This window comes from Molothrus aeneus, chromosome 5 (genome assembly GCF_037042795.1).
Source record: "Molothrus aeneus isolate 106 chromosome 5, BPBGC_Maene_1.0, whole genome shotgun sequence".
In the NCBI taxonomy this organism is placed as follows: Eukaryota; Metazoa; Chordata; class Aves; order Passeriformes; family Icteridae; genus Molothrus; species Molothrus aeneus.
In genome coordinates, this window is record NC_089650.1 from 19,243,632 (window position 1) to 19,264,698 (window position 21,067).

The 21,067-nt window shown below is 53.1% G+C and overlaps 1 protein-coding gene across 2 annotated transcripts; it reads right to left on the reverse strand.

Moving 5' to 3' along the window:
• CARD10 (caspase recruitment domain family member 10) lies at positions 1-15,853 on the reverse strand. Of its 2 annotated transcripts, XM_066549999.1 has the most exons (21): positions 15,840-15,853; positions 13,680-13,898; positions 13,229-13,366; positions 12,581-12,906; positions 10,577-10,759; positions 10,071-10,226; positions 9,826-9,951; positions 9,488-9,682; positions 9,251-9,388; positions 8,439-8,554; positions 8,155-8,195; positions 7,350-7,470; positions 6,712-6,892; positions 5,788-5,911; positions 5,195-5,435; positions 4,846-4,915; positions 4,414-4,513; positions 3,936-4,094; positions 1,810-1,931; positions 1,054-1,169; positions 1-828 (listed from the first exon to the last, which is right to left on the reverse strand). In XM_066549999.1, the coding sequence occupies exons 1-21, from the start codon at positions 15,844-15,846 to the stop codon at positions 621-623; spliced, it is 3,087 nt and encodes a 1,028-aa protein (XP_066406096.1). In that variant the 5' UTR covers positions 15,847-15,853; the 3' UTR covers positions 1-620. The 2 variants fall into 2 exon arrangements, with proteins under 2 accessions (XP_066406096.1, XP_066406095.1); XM_066549998.1 differs by lacking the exon at positions 15,840-15,853 and having other exon boundaries at positions 13,680-13,962.
• Between the last annotated feature and the right edge of the window lie 5,214 nt (positions 15,854-21,067).

Consider the following 21,067-nt stretch of genomic DNA (forward strand, 5'->3'; position numbering starts at 1 on the left):
TTGCCAATGAAAGGCTCCATTAATAATTTACAAGCAATAAAGAGTACAGCTCTACAGCTCCTATAAAACGAGGGTTTGTTGCAACCGGAATGTCACTCCAGCCGCCGTGGGTCACAGGTGTATGACCCATGCTCCCTGTGCCTTGGGGCCAGAGGCGAGGTAGATGGGAAGAGACGACCCGGAGCACACGGTGACACCGGGCAGGGGAGATGGAGGTGACAGGAGAAGAGCTCAGGAGCTTGAAATCTGTGTGAGAAATGCTCCTAGGCAGCCTGACTCCACACAGTTCCCCTACGTTCCCTGTCTGTCAGTCTGACCACGTACAAGGGCAGCCCAAGGTGACAGGGAACAGCCCACAGGGGTGCTTTCCACCATAGTGGTGGAAGATGCCTTTCCAATGAAATACAGGAAGCTCAGACAGGGGAGGCACTGTTATCTGTTACTTCCTGGCTCTTGGTGGCCCTCAAGGGGGAAGAAAGGCTACCCTGAGGAGCCTTTAGCTACCAGCATCCCCTCAGGGAGGAAGAACACACTACCTGGAGGGGCTTGGGAAGGCAGGGACCTCTGAGAGCAGCTCTTGGGGACAGTAGGTGGCAGGAGCCATTCTGCTACCCCCCCATTCACTCTTCGCCCTCCTCAATCCACAGTGGGCGGGTTTGCTCCTGGAAGATGCAGCCACGAACCACCTTGGGCAGCTCCTGGGCATGGCTCCAGGCGTGGGGCTCCACCCGGGCCCAGGAGCAGGGCAGGGTGTGGAGAGCCCGCTCCAGAGCGCGGCACATCTTCAGCACCTCCGAGTCCCGCTGGCCCGCCTTCCCCAGCAAGCTCCTACGGAGAACAGGGACAAATGTCACCCTTGGCATAAAGAGCCAGGGTGGCAAAACCACCCAGGAATGTGCTCACATGTACAGAAAGGAATTGCTCCCCTCACAGCACTGAGCCCAGCACACACATCCAGTGCTCTCGCCTGATCCTTGTCCTGTCTCTGATCAGAGACCAGGGCTTCTCTCTCCTCCTGTGACACCCTCCATCCATGCCATGCTCTCTCCTCACCTGAGTCCTCTAACGTTCTTCTCAGTGACCTCGACATGGATAACGATGGGGTATATTTCACTTTTAATTAGATCCCTCACACCCTCAACTCCCAGCTCTAGCAGGCAGTGTTTATTCTGGAAAGGAAATTGAATAGATTTACTGATTTAAATGGAGAAAAAATAACCCCGGCCCCTGACAGTTACATTAAATCAAACCCCATACTGTGCAATATCATTGCTTTTCCAATACTAATTCAATTAAAAGTGAGATTTATGGACAGTGCCAATAGAAAAGGAGAGAATTAAAGAGCAGGGTCACCCACTCCATCACTGCCAATCCAACCCAAGAGCTCACTGGACCCCTCTCTCAGCCACAACTCATCTTCACATCCTCTTTGTCATCTCTGTCACCCACAGCCTCACATTTCTGCCCTGAGCAGAGCTGTTGCCACTTTGTGAACATGACGAATGTGAGAGCAGGGAGGTCACTTCTGAGTATGGCACGTTCCACTACCTCCCCCACAAATCCCCAATTCCCATTTATTTTATCTGAGCTTATCAGAGACTCAGGGAAATGTCCATATCTGTTGCTCCACAGCTCCACGACACCTTGACCTGAAACACTCTCCAAATTACACAACCCCCAAGCAAGCAGCTCCTTTTCTATCACCACAACACTCTCCCTCTTCCCCCACTCAGCTGCCCCCTCCTCTCCTCCAGTGTGAATGAGCTGCCCCATCCTGTCCCTTTCTCCCCGCACCAAAAGCCTCAGCACCTTCTCCATTGCCTCCCGGATCATGTGGATTCGTCCGCTCTCCCTCTGGTCCTGGCGGCCAGTTCTAGGCACAGGCTGCTCCTGAGCGTGGGTTGTGCTGGGATCCCCTCCTGCCAGCTTCTCTGCAAGCCAAGAGAAAATAGGGAGAGAGAGATGTCAGCCCCTTCTCGCTCCTGCACAGGCTTTCTACCTCAGATCCCACACACTGACTGCTGCACTGGTGCTTATCAAGTTCAGTGTTTACAGATTCTGGAGAGCAAGACTAATTATACAGCATCACACTTTGGGCATGGATCTCCTGCAGCTTTCTGGGAGGCAACAAGCAAGACATCACAGCTGAAGACACCTTGCATGGCAAGAACAGCACCTTGTGTTGTATCACAGCAGCCTAAGCTGGCTCACAGACATTATTCACCCACTGCTACACTGTCCCAACCCCTCCCTAACAGAGCATGGCAGAAAAATAACCACTTTATCCTGCCAGATAGGGTTTGAGTGCTACACAGGCTTATACACAGCTCCTGTAAGTGAGCACCACGGCTGGGGAAGCAAGAGGAGTGGGTGTATGTTGGGTGAGTGGGAGGAAAATGGGTATGAGCTGAACCTCCTCTTGCTGGTGGGAGCCTGCTCAGAGGCAGGACAGCACACAGCAGCCAGCACCAGGAAAGCAGCAGAGAGGTGATGCTGGGACAGAGAACTGGGGGCAGAGCTGGATGCAGCAATGGTCAAAGCAAGGAGAGCCAGGTGCCCCTGGTAACTCCCAAAGGAGGCTGACACAACACACACACCCAGACCTGGCTTGGGAGCCACTGGGCCTGCACTCCAGTGTGGCTGAGGCAGGAGCCAGGCTTTACCTGCCCACCATGCTGCCCTAGGCAGCTGCCCACACTGCCACAGAAACATGAGGAGGCATCATAAAAAGGCTTTTAAGAGCTGCTTGTCCCTAAGATGGAAATAAAATAATAGTTTTAGCAGAAGGCATGTTTGGAACTGGGTCCAGAGCATGTTCCAGTTATACCAGGTTCCAGGCTGGCTGGGCAACCTCTGCCTGGTGACACAGTACTTCCCAGGCAGACCTGGATCCTGCAAAGCCGTGTTTCCTTTGCAGGCTCTCCTGGAAGATTGAAAGAAAATACTGGCAGCAAAGAAAAGAGAAATGGCTTGGGGCTCATGGATTATTTTCCTTCCCTCGCAGCCAGCAAAACTAGCAGGGGACAATGGAGTTTTTGCCCTCAGTGTAAGCTCCCAATCACAGTAAAAGCTTGGAAGCAGGTGCCCTGTGCAGTGTGAGGGGAACCCTGCAGAGGGCTCAGCAGGACAGGATATATGGCCAAGTCACTCAGCTGAGAAGCCTAGCAGCCAAAATTTTCAGAGCCATCCTTCAGCAAACCAGAGATTTTTCACTACCTCTATCATTACCCCGCAAACAAATAAACCAACTCATTTTTCAGTCCTGCAGTTGGCAAAGGGAGAACTCTAAACACCGGGAAAAGAGAGCACTGGAGAAGTGAGGAGGAAGGAGGAAACAGGGAGTTGTCCTCTCTGAATATTCCCTGTGGGAGAAATGCCCTTTCCCCAGCAGCCTCTTCAGCCATGTGTCAGCATCACATCTCCTGGCAGAAGAGGGGGATAACAGCTCCAAGGTTGGAGCCTCCTATTCCTGGGCAGGAAGAGCTGGCATGAAGTCAACCTGCAGATCCCACATCAGCGAGGGTTTTCATCTCTGGGAAGAGCCACCCAGAGCAGCAAGGCAATGCTACACCACTCAAGGGAAGAGAGAAGAACCCCATGTCTCAGGTGACCAGTGTAGCAATGCAATGCTACACCACTCAAGGGAAGAGAGAAGAACCCCATGTCTCAGGTGACCAGAAGGGAGGGCTGGCTTCCCAGTGGGCCAAAGGGATAGGACACAGTTAAAAACAGCAGGGAACATCTTGCAGACACTCAGCCCAATGAAGTGACATGTCAACAGGCATTACATGGGAAGACCAAAAGATTCCCACACATATCCTCTGAAGAGAGATCTCATGGGCTTTTCAAGACTCCGATGAGACCATAACTCAACCTTCCAAGAAAGGAGCAGCTCTTCAGTGAAACAGACTGAGCAGCCACATGTTTCTGCCTACCTGCTGGGCACACGTGGAAGTCCAGGCGAGAGGTGGGCAGGTCCAGCAGGTTCCTGATGAGCCGTGGTGCAATGCAGCTTGGCAACAGCACCACGGGACGGGGTGTCTTGACCACCACAGGGCGCACCAGGCTGTAAGGCTTCAGGTTCGTGTCTGGGTCTGGAAGACAGCATTGAAAAGAGAAAGCCAAAGGTGAGAACACAGGAGACCAGGACAGCCTACAGACCACCCCAGCGTTCTGTACCACCTCCTCATCCTGAATCATGGAGGCACCTACCAAATCACCTTATGTCCCAGGAGAGACCCTACCCTGGTTACAACACTCACTCAAGGACAGATACCCTGGATGTAGACCCCCTGCCCATTTTCTGGGACTCCCTTGAGTTACGCAGCAGTATATTCTCCACAAAAAGTTGGATGGCCAGGGGACAACTGGGTCTCCAAGGGTGACAGAGCAGGCACAGGGCTAACAGCTCACCTGAGCAGGGGTCCAGCCACAGCTGCTGGGGAGGCTGTTCTGGGCTCTTCTGTGGTTTGGATTTCACCAAGCGCAGCTGGCCCAAGGCCCGTTTCTTTAGCTGAGGAGAAAGTGAGGGCAATTAGGCTGAGAGCACTGCCCTTTTCACACACAACTGGCTGCAGAACATCCTCTGACAAAAAGGATGGAGCACCCTTACAAAAAGCAAGGAATTAGGACTGCCATCCATTAGGTTCAGTCTGGGAAGTGGGGAAGTGGTAGAAAAGCAGCCACAGAGCAGTAACACTACGTGGCTTAAAAACTTTGTTTGCTAACCCATCTGCCACCTCTGTACAAGTTGGTTTACCAACAGAGTGGGGCAGATTGTCTCTGAGGTGGTGAGATGGCCATGGGCACACACCACAGCTATCATCATCCGCTTCTTTGGCTTACAGTATTTCTGTGGCCTCTCTGCTGCCCAGGCATCTGGCGCTTCTCCTGGATCTTCAAAAGCTGATGAGCCCTGAAAAGACAAAGAGCTTGCACTCAAGCAACTCCAGAAGCCCCAGGGACCATAGCCTGCAGGGATCCTCTTCACCAATCCCACACACCTGCTGAAGCACAGACATATCAAAGCCCTCACTCAACCTCCCAGTCCCTCAAATGCTCCCAAACACTACCACACTGGTCCCTGAACAAGACTTAGTCATGCTACACCACCAAGAGAGCCCCAGGACTGCTAGGGGATGGCCAGCACAGACAAGGGGCAGGCAGCCCCTGCCTCCCTCCTCGTGCTGGTTACCTGCTGTAGTTGGGCACCGTGCCCTTGTCCAGGTCCCGCAGGGTCAGGGGGTCGACGCGGGAGCAGTACCACTCCAGGCGGCCCCTGTGCATGGTGTCCGTGACATGCAGGATCTCCCGACACCTCACGCACAGCGCGTACGGGTCCGACGGCTCCAGGAGCGACACGTTGGTGCGCACATAGAATGAGTCCCCGGAAAACTTCTTCCCTTCCTCCAGGGCTGCCCGCAGAGGCTGGTATCCTGGAGCACAGAACACAGGGCACCACAGGTGGGGACGCAGTAGACAACAGTCACCAGTAAGAAAGCCAAGTCCCCAGCACAGTTGTGACGCTCTGGATTGGGGTTGGGGTGCAGAGGAGGCAAACAGACAGAAGGTCTGTACCTCTGTCCCGAAACTCAGAGGATGCACAAGTCACACCAGAGAGGGAAAGCTACTGGAGCTATGGCCAACCCCTGTGTCTGACATGGTGGCCTAGGACCAAACAGGAGAGGAGAGAGAATAACTGAGATTAATCTCCAGATTTAGGTGGAGGGTCTAGAAAGGGAGGCAGAAAGCTCAGGTTCAAAGCTGATGTAGCTGCCAGCACCTTACCTTCTAGGTCAAGCTGAAAGATGAGACTAGACGGTTCATCCCAGTGCAGCAGGCTCAGGTAGGCAACCTCCCGTGTGCAGTTCTCCAGAGAAAGCACCTCTTCCTTCAGCAATGGCACCCTCAGCTAGCAAGGACCCGATGCCGTTAGACCTAAGGGCTGGAATAGCACGCACCCCCCAGGCTCCCTCACCCATCAGGGTTACACAAAAGGTTTACAGAGTGAGGCAGGTCTGGGAAAAACTGTATCTGAGGACCTGGCATCCTCAGTCTGCCTCTGGCTGATACCTGCTGCCAGCCATCACCCAGTCTGGATGGTGGGCTGTGAAAGGAAACGTATGTGTGCATGAACATGTGTGGGAGCAGGAGCACTGGCTTGTTTTCAGTTACAGGTGGGATATTAATTCAAGTAGTGCAGCTGTATTTCAAGTGGTGTCATTCTTGGCAAAAGAAATGCCCTTCCCTCCTTCCAGGAGCCTTCTTCAGAGCAATTATTCTCTGTAACTCAGGAGGGTCACAAAGGCCTGAGAAATCTTGCTCCAGAATTGATTGGTTTGTGATGGGCATGTGCAGGATGCAAACTGCTCTGAAAAGCCACAAGGTGACAGACACAAAGGTGAGGGACACAAAGGTGTACTGGCATCTTAATTGTGTGACTCATTTTTGTTTCTCCCTTCCCACAGCTCAAGGAAGGGTTTCAGAAGGTCTTGGCATTTTTACATGCACAGGTACACTCAAGTACTATGAGACCTGGGTGGGTGTTTGTGCTGTGTAAGCTCTAGACAGGGGGCAGCCCTGGAAAATAAGAGAAATAGAGGTGGACTTCAAGCTGGGGAGAGGTCATCTTGCACTGGGGATCACTCTGCACTCCTTGCATCATCTCAGGTGCTCTGCAAACCCACAAAAGGAGCCCATTCCCAGACTCACCTCAAGGAGCCGGCACCCTTCCCTGAGTCCTGCTTTTTCAGCCTGTGAGCCCGGCTTGACCCACTGGACATAAATTCCTGTCCTGTTCCCTCCAAGGATGGAGATGTCTGCTCCAAGCCTCTTCTCCTGGGGTGAGGGGTGGCTGGGATGACCCACACTAGTGAGCTGCACCACCAGTGACCTGGCAAGGAGAAATGCCAAGTCTGGCAACTGAGGTTTACTGCCTTTTCTAAGAGCCAGTCCCCCAAGCCTTGTGTCCAGCTACAGCAGCACAGAGCTCGTGACTCACTAGGGCACACAGAGCTGACAAGGCCCCACAGCCTCTTCTATCCCACCAGCCCCACCACCAAAGCCAAGCTGGGTTCCCACAGTCCTTCCCCACCTAGGCACTTGCATGTCCAGCCCAGAGCAACATCTCCACCCCTGCCATAACCAATAGGATGGTGCAAAAAATTGAAGTCCGGCTAGGAAGCCAGGACTGTAGGATCTTCATTTCTCGCCTCTCCCACTAGCAAGAAAGGGCCTGCAACTGCAAGGGAGGGGCAGAAAGGAAGGGCCTCCCAAGAATGGTCCCTGGCACCACAAAATGCCCCCTCAAGCACCACCACAGAGTGCCCAGCTCAGAGAGCAGCAGTCACCTCCTGGTGACCTCCTTGCGGCTGGAAAGCGTGGACAAGCAGATCTCCGACTTCACCCTGGTGTAGGTGCTGCTGGAAGAAGAGGAGAAGGCCCCCAGAAAGGTGCCAGGAAAACTGCTGCCTAGGAAAGAGCAAAAAGGAGAGGGAGCACTTTACCTGTGCTAATGCTAGAGGGAGCTCATGCTCTGGGGGTGGCAAGGGTCTGCCATCCTCTCCTGACCATTTTCTAGCATCTAACTGGGAAACTGAGGTTGCAGGGAGGCTTTGAATAGTCATCCTTAATAAAAGGGTTTCCCGTGTTTCCTGAGAACAAGCAAATATTTGTTCCCTTCATCAGCATTTTGGTCAGAAGGCAGCAGCAGCCAGGGCCACCTGGATGTGCCCAGAGATCAGCCACCAGCACCCACCACAGGACCTGCCAGCACCAGGAAGCAGGATGCTCCTATTCACTCCAGGAGACTTACAACCCATCACACAGGTAGTAGCAGGTGAAGGGAGCATCCAGTAACACCTCAGGGCAAAAGTATTTCCCTCTTCTATTACCTACTCCCCTCAACAGCTCTCCATGAGCCAAACAGAGCTGATGCAAACAGCTACCTGCTCTGCAGAGGAAAAGCCAGCTTTTCCAGCTGCTGTGCCTGACAAGGCACGGGGGGATATGAGGGGCCATTGTACCAGGCTACAGGTTCAGAGCCCTCACAATGAGCTGCACAAACCAGAGGTGTGAGGGAGGGCCACTTGTCCAACCCCTCTCCCCACAGCCCCCACTCCTTTTTAGCTAAGCCCATTGAGGAAAGCCTTGTACCTGTTCCATCTTCCATGCTGCTAAAGGAGCCACAGGACAAGCTAGAAAAGAGACACAAGATGGATCTGTAAGGTAGTGGCTTTTCCAAAGCCTGTTTGCATTCCATTCTCAATCTCAACTCCACAGACTTCCCCACCACCCCCAAGCACCCCTGGAGCCACCACACAACCTCCCAACAGCCCTTCCACTCAGTTCCCACTCCAGGTTCTCTCATAACCCTGCCAGGCATCTCTTACTGGACACCAGGATGCCGACAGAGGAGCCAAGCAGCCCTCAGCAATCACCTTTTGTGGGGCATGCACCTCTCCTCCCGCTGCCGACGGAGGATGGAGCCGATGCAGGGAGGGAAGGGGAAGGTGGAAAGGCGGTTGATATCCTTCTCACTGTCGGGAGTCTCATCCTTGGGCAGAGTGAGAGACATGCATGCTAACACCAACACCCAGCACCATTTCTCCCCTCCCTTCAGGCCAAGGGAGCAAACAGCTCCTTGGCTACCACAGCCCTCTTTGGGATAATCCACATCCCTCCAAACTCCTGGGGGCACCTTGTTTTCCCTAGCAGATAGCTCAGCTAGAGGTCCATGACACTGCATCCCCATCTTTTTGCAAAGCACAAGCTGTGGGAGCAGTAGCAGATGAACAGACTATACAAACCTAGTCCTTATATTTCTGTTTTAGCCACCACACACCCAGAGGTGTGAGTAACCTGTGGCACTGCCCATTTCAGGGTGCTCTGGGACGACAGTTCAAGGAGTCAAAGGAAAGAACCTGACTCCATTAAAAACACGATGCTGCTACAGAGTTCAAAAGAGTCCAGATTTCTCCTCCAGCATGTGTAGATTAAACAGCATTTTAGGGAGGATAGCATCTTACACAAGGCTGTTGGTTTCTAGGGTGTCATATGGAATGAAGGGTTTTCACACACTTTAGGGCAGGACTGGCCAGTTTGTTAGAGACTGAGAGCTTCACATCTGAGATCTGCTCACACCTTACACACCAAGTCTCACGATGAAGCCACTCCAATGCCAGTATGCCCTTCCTGAGCAGTGTCTCCACTACCTCAGCTGAGGGCCAGCCTCACGTGGTCAAGCACTCACCATGCTCTGAATGGCTGAATCTCCTGGGAATGGGGTGACAGAAGTCCCCAGGGTATCCATGAGTCCATTTGCAGGGCTGTCTATGAGGCTCCAGGTGCTGCTGAGGTTGGAACAGAGGGAGTAGGAAGAGCTGCACATCTGGGAAAGAAGGGACTGCATCATCCCATTTGCATCCTCCAGAAATCAGCCCTGACCCCTTTGCCTTCCCTCTTTCCCCTTCCTTCTAGCCACCCTCACCTTGCTGAGGCTGCGGCTGCCTTGGCAGCGCTGCAGCTGTGCCTCCAGCGTGCTATTCAGCCCTTCTGCCTGGCTCAGTTTGCTTAGGAGCTCATCCCGCTCCTCCTCCAGGGCCCGCACTCGTTTGCGGTACTGGTCCTTCTCAATCAGGCTCTGGGAGTATTGCAGCTGCACCCCATCACGGCTCTGGATGGCCTGCAAGGAGCCAGAGAGCGAGAAAAGACACAGAACCGCACTGCTGATCCACACCTCCCACCCTGGCATGGCTGCACGAGATCCACTGGGGAAGGAGAGGTATCTAGAGCCCTGTTCTTGCTGGGCAGTCACAAGCAATTTACCTGGTCCCGCTCTTTTTCGATCTCCTCCAGCTGCAGCAGCACCGTGTTCATGCGATGCTTGTAGAGATCACAGTCCTTCTGCAGAGTTCTGTATTTCAGCTGCAGATCTTCCACCTCCTGGAGGTACTGGTAACAGCAAGCAATGAGCATTAGCTTTCCTGAAAGCAACTGCCTTACAGCATCCCTCCCCTCTCCTCCAGGCCCTGCTTGGTGTGCAGGGACAGAGGTGGTCATGAATGCTCTACCTTATCCCTCAGCTCTTCAGCCCACTGCAGCTCATTCTGCAGGGAGTTGAGTTTCTGACAGAGATCCTGCCGGTCGTCTTGGGCTTCCTTCCAGTCATGCTCCAGGATGTCCAGGAGGATCTGCTCAGAGCCTGGCACTGGGCCCTCACCGGGTTTCTAAGAGGCAAGAAGGCACTGTAACTGCACCACAAGCACCAAGGGAGCAACAGAGCAGGGCAGTGACCGGCAGATTGAACAACTGCCATCATCATGCAGCATCAATCTGCTGTGCACTCCAAAGCACAAAGTCACACTTGTGAGCCCAACCAAGAATTCCAGAGCAGGAAAAAAGCACCCATCACTACCTGGACACAATGGCAACCATCACAGCCAAGCAATATGCTCGAAGGATGGGACAGGCCAGCCCAAACCAACAATTTCCCCATCTTTCCAGTGGCTATGTAAACAGCACTGGAGATGGCCCAGGAAAGGAGGTGACCTGGACCCTGCCCTGCCCTGGCAGGTACCTGCAGCATGCCCTGCAGCTCCTGCAGCGATGCCGTGAGCCGCTGGTTCTCAGCCCACAGCTCAGACACGGTGTCAGGCTGGCCCCGCTCCTCCGCCTCTCGCTGGGGCGCTGCCGACGCCTGTCTGCGCAGCAGGCTGCACTCCTCCTCCAGGCTGGACACTTTGCATTTCAGCTGGTCCACCTGCAACCCAGGGAAGAAACAGTCTAACACACATGGCCCTGCACCTCTGCCTTACTAGGAGAGTGAAGCAGAGAAGGTGCTGAGAAGAAAACAGGTCTGGAGGCAAGTAAGGCATGGGAGGCAACCACAGGCAACCATGTGAAGGAGTGTCCTACTGCTGGGCTGAGGTTAGAGCACAGCTGCACTCAAAAGCTTCCCCCTCAGGGAAAGGAGGAAGAAGCACTTGCACAAGCATATTCAGGATCATCTCTTGGTGCAACAACTTTCTTGCTACCCCGAGGGCATCCACAGTGCAGCCGGACTTGACCGTGGGTGGACGGGGGACCTCTGGCGCGCAGCTGTGAGTAACTCAAAGATTCCTAGAGCAGCTGAGAAACAAATTCACAGCAGCAAAATCCACTGGAGGCTACTCAGTGTGGGAGGCCACCTCTGGCCTGGGAGGTGTTTGAGGCTCAAGCTGCTGGAGGCTGCAAAGTACTACAGGGGCATCATCATTCCCTGGCCTGGTCCCACCTTCCTCCACCAATATGTCTCATCAACAGGAGACAGCAGAGGACAGTGACTTTTAAGGATAAGAAAGGTCCTCCCAGACCTGTAATGAATGATAAGATCGATCAGAGAACCAATTTCACAGGTAAGGCTTTGAGAGGAAATGGGACAGGACAAGCCTATCAAAGCCACCAAGAAGCACTGCCAAAATTACAAAGGAGGGATTCAGGAACTGAATTACTTCTGTGAATGTGCCCAAAAGACCTACAATGACTTTTGGGGACCAGACACTTCTGGACTCAAGACTCAGGAGGGGAAGGCAAGCTGAGACTCTGCTTCCAGGGGGATTTCTTCAGCCCACAGTTACCTTCAAGTGATTCATCTCCCTGTTCCAAAGAGGCCCAGGGGAGCTGGCATTGTCAGGAATACAGAAAAAAAGGTAGGGGAGGATCCTGCCACTGGCAGAACAGAATGAGGTATGAAAGGAAATCACAAGGCTCTGTGAGAGGTCCAGGCCCAGACTGGTAGGGGGAATGCCAGGAGGCAGCAGAGCACTTAAAAACACAGGTTATTAATAGGTTCAAGGTAGGGCTGTCCTTGCCCAGGCAGGAAATGGGTGCATGTTTGCAGGAGGTGAGAGCCTGGCAGCTGGAGTGCAGTGTCATGAATTCCTGCAGCTATGCAGGGCATGAGTCTTACAAACGTCATGAGAGACACGAGGAGGCGGTGGGGAGTGGCAGGGGGAATGGAGTCTAAGCCAAAAGGCTCCTAAGCTCAGCAAGGCAGGCTGGGCAGCTCCAGGCAGCACACATACACACCCAGTGTGAGTGGCTACACAGCCACTGGCCTCCCTAAGGAGAGGAAAATGCAAACCCTTGAAGGGGAAAAAGTAAATACAAACACACAGCTTGACAGCGTGGAGCTGCCCGCTGCCTGCCTGTGATGCCCAGAGAGCAATGCAGGCAGCACAGGCAGGAGCACACAGGGCATCTTGTGGTGCCAGCAGCCAGGCTGAGCATCAAGGGATGCCAGGGAAGACATCAGCCCTGCTTCTGGCTCCTCTAGAGATATACCTCCAATCACACCAGGTGGCAGGAACTGGTGATGTATCTCCAGCTGCCCCCAGTCATGGTGAGCCTCCTGCACTGTGCCCATGCCTCAGCCTCTCTGCAGGGCACATTTCCACCAAGAGCAGGGCAGGATCCCCATCACGCATCCTGTGTGCCATCAGCTCCTTCACGCTCTCAAGCCACCACGTGCAGACATCTATGGGCCATCAGAGCCCCACCACATCCTGCTGCCCACCCCTGTGCTCCCTCCCCAGGATCCCACCAGCAGCTGCAGGTCCCTGCTCCGCAGCACGGCCACGTTCTTCTCCTCGCAGAGCTGCGCATAGCGCATGGCCATCATGTAGTTCTCGTCCTTCAGCCTCAGCAGCTCCACGCTGTTGGAGTCCCACTCCTCTCTCAGCCGCTGGCAGCGCTCCTGCACCTTCAGGAGTTCCTTCAGCTGCTGTTCCAGTCGGACCTGCTCTTGCTCCAATGCCTGGTTTTTCACCTGGAGCTGGTGTTCCTTCAGCAGGTGCTCTTTCCGCTGAGCCCTCACTTTCTTCACCTCCATCATCAGGAACTGAGTTAGTCCTTCAGGGCCTTCCTCATCTGGGGAGAGAAAAAGGAGAACCTGTTCCTGGCTGCTGAAACAGGGGTAACCCCAAGAAACAGATCTGCCCAATGCTCTGTTTTCCACAAGGGGTGACAAGTTCTCCTGAGGGTTTGCAGCCCTTGCTGTCCCAGGCTTATGGCACCAGTCTGTCACACCTGTATACATGGCCCCCTCCCTGCCAGTTCCAGAGTACAGAACTGTCCTCACACACTGGCAGTATGAACCTGGTTTTTAAGAAGACACATGAACTTGCACAAAATTTTCTGGCCCTTCCCATGCAAGCAGCAGCTGAAGGGAGAACAGAGCACCTGCTCCTACCCAGGATTATAGAGCAGCGCTGGGCTGGCTCCCTCCCCGTGAGCCGTGTGTAGTGCTCTGGGTAGTAAAACTCCAAGGATTCCAGGAAGGCTTCGTAGCCTCGCTTTCCACGGCGCCGAAGGATGTCCATCAGGTAACCTGGAAGAACAGATAAGATACTTAAGTAGGATGAATTCCCTGCAAAACAGAGGACACTGTGTATCCTCATTTCATGATATGAAAATAGCATCTCCATCAGTTTTACTTCCATCCACAAAAATGGGAGTGGCGAGAGGAGGGAGAATGAGGTGAGAGCACTGCCCTCTTCTGTGTGCATGCAGGGGGAGGCCCTGGGTACAGAGCACCTCAGAGAACAACAAAGCACAGTGTGTGCAGCATCCACTCTGTGTCAGAACCACGCTATCCCCCCCAAACCAGGCCCATCCAAGTGCAAGTTTGTGTCTTCTCCCACCTGTCTGGTTGCTCTTGCAAGGGAATCGGCAGGAGTTCAGCACCTCCTCCTCATCCTGCTCGTCTATGACACGGCACTGGCGCAGGTACGGCGTCAGCTTGGCCGGGTTCAGGGAGCGGGTCAGCTGGTGTCGGGCACTCTCAATCTTCTCCCAGATGGTGTCCTCCTCCTCCTCCTGCTCTGAGAGGCTGCTGGCTTGGAGAGGTGCATTCTCCACGGCTGGAAGGATAAAAGGAAAGGAGAAAATGATGAGGAATGATGGAGAAGCACGGGTAGAAGGCATAAGTAGGCATGGGACAATGTGAGTCCAGGTATGATCCTGCAAATGATCCATTTGTCCAATCTTCCAAATGGGACACAGATACGATAGAAAATATTTTACACACAAATGGGTTCAGGAGCATCTTGAGTGTCCACCTAGAGCCTTAGATATGTAGAAGGCAAGTGGTGCATAAGGGAGTTAGAAGCCTATACAGTAGGAAGTCTAGAGAAGATATAATCCTTATCTCTCAAACATTCTTAAATCCCCCCAGCCATCACACACCCTCCCTTTTGTCCCATCCCTGAGAACGAGAAACTCTCAGGACCAAGAATTTTTGCAGCCTGGGACGTGCTTTCTCCTCCTTGGAACTGGAAATTACCCAGCAAATGAATCCCTGGCACTGTGCAGCAAGCATTGGTGACCAAACAAGTTCTCAAGGGCACCATCCATCCCACAGAGAAGCTTGGCTACAGGTACTGGAATCAGCAGGGAATCATATGAGCATATCTTTGTTGTATCTTCCACACAGCTGTACGGAGCCCTGAAAATATGTAGCAACAAGGCAAGCACTCTGCCAGCCAAATAAAGCAAGAGAGAACCCCTCAAGTGAATGGCCAAAACCTCTCAGAGCCATGGTGAAGCTGCTCCATTAAGTCCTAGAAGCTGTGATGGAGCAGGTATGAGCAATGTGCTCTCTCCAGCTATGGATCAACTCAAACAGTGTTATCTGTTTTCACTCGAGGAATGAAGTCTGCTTCACAGGCCACCACAAATCCTTTTAGCTGTGAAGGCAAAGCACAGCAAAGATCTCCTGAGACTTAGAAGGATTTCTCCTCCAACGTGTGCACGGTTGCCTGCTGCTGTGCTGCTGGCATTAAGTCTAGCTTTGGAAGCCAAGGCACACAAACATCCCCAGGGGCAGGGCAGAGGTTCACATTCCATGGGGAAAGGAAATGTCCTAGTCTTTTTCCTTTTCTTTGGAAATTTGAGGGTGGAGTTCTGTTTGTTGGTTTCGGTTGGGTTTTTTTGGTTTTTTTTTAACTTGTGGTGCAAATTATAGTGTGCTTTTTCAGACTGACAGCCAGCACAACAAGGAGGATGGCTAAGAGAGCTGTGCAGAAGTGAATCCTCCAGATACAAACACAAGAGGCTTGGGGTCTGATGGATGGAAGATAGCAGGAACAGAGAATTGTTGACACCACAAAAGATTCCAAAGTGTCTCATTTTCTGCACCAAAGAGTTTAGGAGCCTAAATACAAATACAGATATGGATTGTTTTATGTTGAATAAAACCAGTGTTTCTTGCAGCAACTGAACTCTCATTTGAGAGTCTTGTCACACAGACACAAGTATGCTGGAGGAGGACACAGCAGCAGGTCACAGAAGTTGAGCTGTTTCAAACTGTACAGCAGATTTGTCCCTTTAAGTCAAACTCTTTCTCCAAGAAACTCAAGCCGGCTGCACAAGCCGCGACCAGCTTCTCGGCAGGAGGCTGGGCAGAGCTGGAAAGGGAGAGGGAGGGAGAGAACGAGAGGGGAGGGGTGGGCAGAAGGTTCCAGAGCCGGCAGCCCCGCTCCCGCTCCCGCCCGGGCTGCCCCCCTCCCGCGGCGGGCGGAGGGAGCGCTTCCCTTTCGCGGGTCTGAAGGCGCCCTTCGAGAAACGCCGAGCCGGAGGCCATTCCAGAGGAGGTGCCGGGCGAAGAGGATAAGGAGCGCAGACATCCCCCACCACCACCACCGCTCCCGAGCCGGTGCCAAACTCACGTCCCGGGGCGATGCCGACGAGCTCCGCCGCCTCCGCGGCACAGGGGCCCGGCGGGGCTCGCCGACCCGGGAGCCCGCTCCTGGCCGGGGCTCGCCGCCCCCGGGACCCCGTTCCTGCCGGGGCTCGCCCCTTACCTGCCATCCCCGCTCCCCGCTCCGCTCCGCGCTGCCGCCCCGCCGCCCGGCAGGTGTGTCTGAAGCGCCCTGCCCACCCCCCGCACTTTCCCACCCTCTTTCCCTGCCTGCCTGCCTCCCTCCCTCTCCCTCCTCCCCTCCCTCGTCCAGCCGGCTGGAGAGAAGCCGGCACCCCCGGGCTATGCAGAGTTCGGCTCTGCCCACCCCCGGGGGTCGCGGGCCACTCACCGGCGGGGCGGGGGCGGATCCCCCTCGGCCACTCCCGGGTCCTGAGAGCTCCAGCTGCTCCTCACCTGGGCGAGCCAGGGAAGGGTTTTTCTCTGCGTGCGTCCTGTCCTAACCCACCTCGGTCCCCAGCCCCGGGACAGAGCTGCTCCCCGGAAGGATGTGGCTCGCCAGCCACTTCTCTTCCGAAACGCCCCCGACGGACCGGCGGGGGAAGGAGGTGCCCGCCTTGGCCAGGACCCTGCCCGGACGGGATGGGGGTCTCCTCGGCAAGGCACAGCCCCCCCGCGCTCTTCCACAAAGAAGAGATTCGTAAGGAGAGGCTGCCTTTGGTTCCAGGGCTGCAGAAATTGTGGCCAGGCCACCCAAGCTGTAGGCTAGGTTCTGGACTGGAGGGGGGATCCAAGCAAGGGGAAAAAGTTGAGAGTGTTGGAAGGATGCCTGATCCAGGTCAAGAAGAGATCCCACAGGCTAGATTTTGGCCCCAATCCTCAGCTGTGTCCGTGGGTGGAACTGGGTGTGGAGACACCCCAGGGCAGTGTGATGGAGATGTACTCCAGGGCATGCAGGGGCTTGCAACCTGGGCCAGGCACAGTGGATGCTGGGAAGCCTTCCTCTGGTCCAAGTGGCCACAGCAATCCCAGGAGTGGACCTGCATGTCCACAGAGCATTCCAAAGAGTTTGCACAGAGTACCCTCCACACCTGCCATGTACTCAGTTGCCCAAATCTATGCATACCACTGGACAAAGAGGGCTCTGGGAGAGATGGAATTGGACACCAACATCAACCCTCCCTCCCCCTTCAAAGCTAAGATGTTCTTCATTTTCTCTAGCAACCCTATTTCACTCTCATTTCTTCATTCTCAGCTGTGTCAGACCTCAATAGCCAGGCTATGGAGAGCGGGCTCTGTACAAGAAATTCCCAATGCATTATTGAGCTCATAAGAAATGGGAGTTCCCTGATTCTCCCCAGCCTTGGAGTCAGCCCAGGGTAGCACAGAGTACTGCTGTGCATCCCTCCAGGCTCTGAACATAACATGAAGGAGGTCTGCACTGCTCCTGCCCCTGCCAACACACTCAGAAAAGGGAAGTGCCTTTAGCACCCCACCACTGCAGCTTCTAGACCCCACCTTTCCACGGAAATCTTTCTCTCCTCATTCACATAAGTGAAGAAGCAGATGTATGAACTGGGCCACCCTTCCCTAAAGAATTTCTGCTGCACCTAAACTGAACATCTTCATTTGTTTCTCCTCCAGGGCCAATGGCAGGGTTCCTGCACCAGTTTCAGTGAGGTGATTTGAGGGAAGGGAGGCTTCCATGAGACCCTTTCCCCATGCTGCATAGCTCCTGTCAAAATGAAGCACAGCCACCACCTGGGAACTGAGAGTGCATCTGTGTGATGCACAGAGCACACAGCCATTTTGTTGCAAAATATACACAAATACTGAGCAAATGCCCAGCATGTGCACAGAGGTGGAGCTTTCAGCAAACTGCCCTTGGATGGCATCCATCCCAACAGGCACTGGTTGACACTCTGAGCACATGGATTTGTTGTTGACTCACCCACCCTGAGAGGGGTCCCAACAGCCCCTCCCCTCCCCTGTAAGCCCAGCACTGTACAGCTCCTACACAGAGGGCACATGGTGACCCAGGAGCACCAGCAGCAGGGCACAGCTCCTCTCTCCAGCCCTTACCTCCAGCCAGAGGCATCCAGCTGAGTGATGAAAAGCAAGTACAAGCAAGGCTGCCCGCTGGAAACCCATTCTGACTCAGCACATGTCAATTTTTGCCTGCTAGGTATGCTCTCAAAAACAACTCAGGTCTCTCTCTCTCCCTCTCTAGTGAAAAGACTTCCTGAGCTGAGTACTATGTGGTGATAGAAGATAAGATCTTCACAATCATGATAAAAGTCCCAAAGCAAGAGTTGGTTTCTCTCATTCACACAGAGACCAACACAAGGCTGATGACAAAGAAATCCTCTTCCTCCACCCACCCTGACCCCACGGGCAGTGGCTGCACTGCTTTGTGACTCAGAGCACTCAGACATCAGACAGAGCAGGTCTCACATCAAGAACAGCTAAAGAAATATCTTCACCCTAGGTTGCCCACGGAAGAGTCTCAGACATCCAAGTCCAGGGAAAAATAAATAATTCAATAACTGACTGGTACTGCAATAAGGGCAGGTCCTTAGACTGACTAAGTGACTAATTTCCATAATTTTTTTACAAGCTCTATTACCTGTTCTCCTTCATGGAGAGTCTCTGTACTTGACAGGTATTCCACAAGCAAGAAGACCACCCCTGGCTCTGGGCTGGGTAACTGATTCCAACAGCTCCTGAAGAGCAATAATACATTCCATGTTTGTTTTTTTTGGCCAGGGTGTGGGGGCACAGGGATGCAAAGCTCATGCTTTGGAGGGAAGCTTCAGTTGTATAAGACAACCCCAGTTTGCTGGAGATACACAGTCCCACCAGACTGTACATGCTCACAGCCAGGTATCACATTTCCAAAACAGCTTTAGCAGCAGCACTTGCTTTAGTGCTGGCACACTTGAGTTCACACTAGGAATGACACGGGGGTGTTTGGGTGGGGTTTTTTTTTGTTCTTGTATTGTTGGTTTGGTTTGTTGTTTTGGGTTTTTATCAAATCCTAACCAAAATAGTTGCACTGGTGAAACTTTCCCAGCCACACAGGCTCACAGAGGAAATCTATAACAAGCTAGCAAATGGTGAGCCATGAGTCCTTTCCATCACCAGAAGATGGGCTTAGCACACATGGCCACAGAGTGTGGCAGCTGCTGGGTTTTCTGCAGAGCCTTGTGGTGTGGGGTGACACTAAGAGGTCAGAGGGACCTGCCAAGGCGAGTGAGCCCGTGCTGTGGAGAGCTGGGCTGGCCATGCCTCAGCACTGCATTGTTTGCCCCTGCCTGGAAATAGCTTTAGGGAGGTCTGCAGCGGGGCAGGAATTCAATAAATTCCTGATTGTGTGGCTAAAATTCCATTGGTACAAAGCTCAAGCTGTGGTTACAGATGGTGAGCCGGTTTTGGGAAGCACAGTAAATTCACAAAGCTCAAACTGCCTACCCACAGTGTCCAGAGTGTGAGCCAGTCAGAACATCTTCAGCAATATATTTCTTACTTGGTCCTTCTTTTTTTTTTTTTTTTTTCCTCCTTCCCCAATCGAAATAAGCTATTCTTCTTGCAGCCTGGTGATTTGCAAAGACTTAGAGTTTCCATTGAAGTTTTAGGGGGGAGGTTTGTTAACGTCTCTCCAGGGTGATCTCCCAAGTCAGGTTGAGGAAGTGAGTTTGAAATAATTCCCCTAATAATAAAAATTTCCACCCTGCAATAGCTGTCCCAACACGATTTGATGTCATGAAAAAACTCTGCAGTTTCTGTTCCTGTGTGGAACAAAATAAATGCCAAAAACACAAAAGGACTTGTGAAACAGAATAATCGACTCCAACCTGGTCTAATTGGCTCATACACGGCTTCACGCTGGATTAGTTAACACACGGAGAAAAAAAGCTTCTCTTAACGACTCTCATCAAACTCAGTGTTTATATTAACAGCCTTTGCAAGGACTTTGACTACCTGCTCTTCTGCCTGACACTTTTAACAGCAGATATTAAGACCACAGCAGCACTGACAGTGGTTTATTCCCTTCACAGCAGTGGCTGCAGAAGGGAGGAGGAATGAGGTCCCCCCTCAAAAAGCGAGTGGCCTTTACAGCAGGAAGGAAATGCGTGTGTCTGTGTGGAGATAGCAAAACAAGCAAATATTTCCTTCAGCATTCCTCCCCCTCACCACATGGACACACCCATCGCCTGGAGCTACAGGAGGCAAAAGCATGTGGGAGCCCTTTGGTAAGGCATTAGCAAGAAATCTGTGTCCTCCTTAGGGCACCAGAGGTGTGCAGGGTCACAAGGAAGACCTGAATTAGAGCAGAATGACGGGATTAGAGTCACTGGGATGAGCTTTCTCGCTCCAAGGCTGCCCGGCTGCCCCTGGCAAAGGGGCTCCGACTCAGCAGTTGCTTTATTCTTAAACCATTATCCCAGTGGGATTAGTCTCAGCTTTTTTCCCCTCGCTCTCCAGAATACAAGCCAACCAAGAGTCCATCTCAGGGGTCATTGTGAATCTGGTTGGTGACCCTTTGAAAGAGGACCATTAAAGTCTGCCCTCGGCTGCATAAGAAGGGTCTGTGAATACAGGTTACAGTGAACACAGGGGAGCAGTCTGGTCTCCCCAAATATGACCCACTCTGTCTAGAAACTGGGAGTGAATTCAGTTCTCCAACAAGGGATCCGCCTTTGTTGCTTACTGGGCTGTGCGCGAGCAGAATTTGTTTCTCAGGGAGAGGAACTACATGGACTGAGGGTGTACTCACAAAGAGTGGGTACCTGCTTAGAGAGGAAAACAAATTACTGTCCAAGAGGAGAGGTGGTGGGGAATGGAGCCTAGAGAAGGAACAAACACAACGGCATTTCAACTGCAGCCAGCAAACTCACCAAAGCCAGCCCGTCTGCCTTAGTGCCTCCTTGCACGCCAAGGCTGCAGCCACCAGAGGTCAATGTGACCACATGAACCTCACCCAGCTGCTGGCTGCTGCACCCCTTAGAAACTGGGACGTCGAACACACGTATGAAGTAGTGTTTTCCACCTCTTAGGACATAACTTTGGGACAGATTTGCATGTAAACCAACATTCAAAGCATTAATCACAAAAGGGCCCCAGCATTATCCTGGGAAAAAAAGAGCTTGGGAATGACAATGTCTCCAGTTAGCATCCTGCAAGCCCACTGAATTGAGACTCTTACCTGGCTGTGGCCCCCACAAGTGCTCGTGACACCCCAGACATGTCTCAGTCCTTCTGGTTTCAGTGTCACTCCGGTATTCTCACCAATCCCAGCCTTGGGAGCAGGAAAGGGGTGGAAATGGGCAATCTGTCCTTCCCGCTTCTGCTTTCTGGGTTATAAGTCTGTCATAGTGAATGAGGTCTGCC

Coding starts and splice junctions, on each gene's coding strand:
- CARD10 (XM_066549998.1), bottom strand. CDS start 13,962: ATGCCTTCTACCCGTGCTTCTCCATCATTCCTCATCATTTTCTCCTTT. Junction 9,683..9,825: donor TCGAAAAAGAGCGGGACCAG/GTAAATTGCTTG, acceptor GGCTCCTTGCAG/GCCATCCAGAGCCGTGATGG. Junction 8,555..9,250: donor ATTCAGCCATTCAGAGCATG/GTGAGTGCTTGA, acceptor ACTCTGCCCAAG/GATGAGACTCCCGACAGTGA.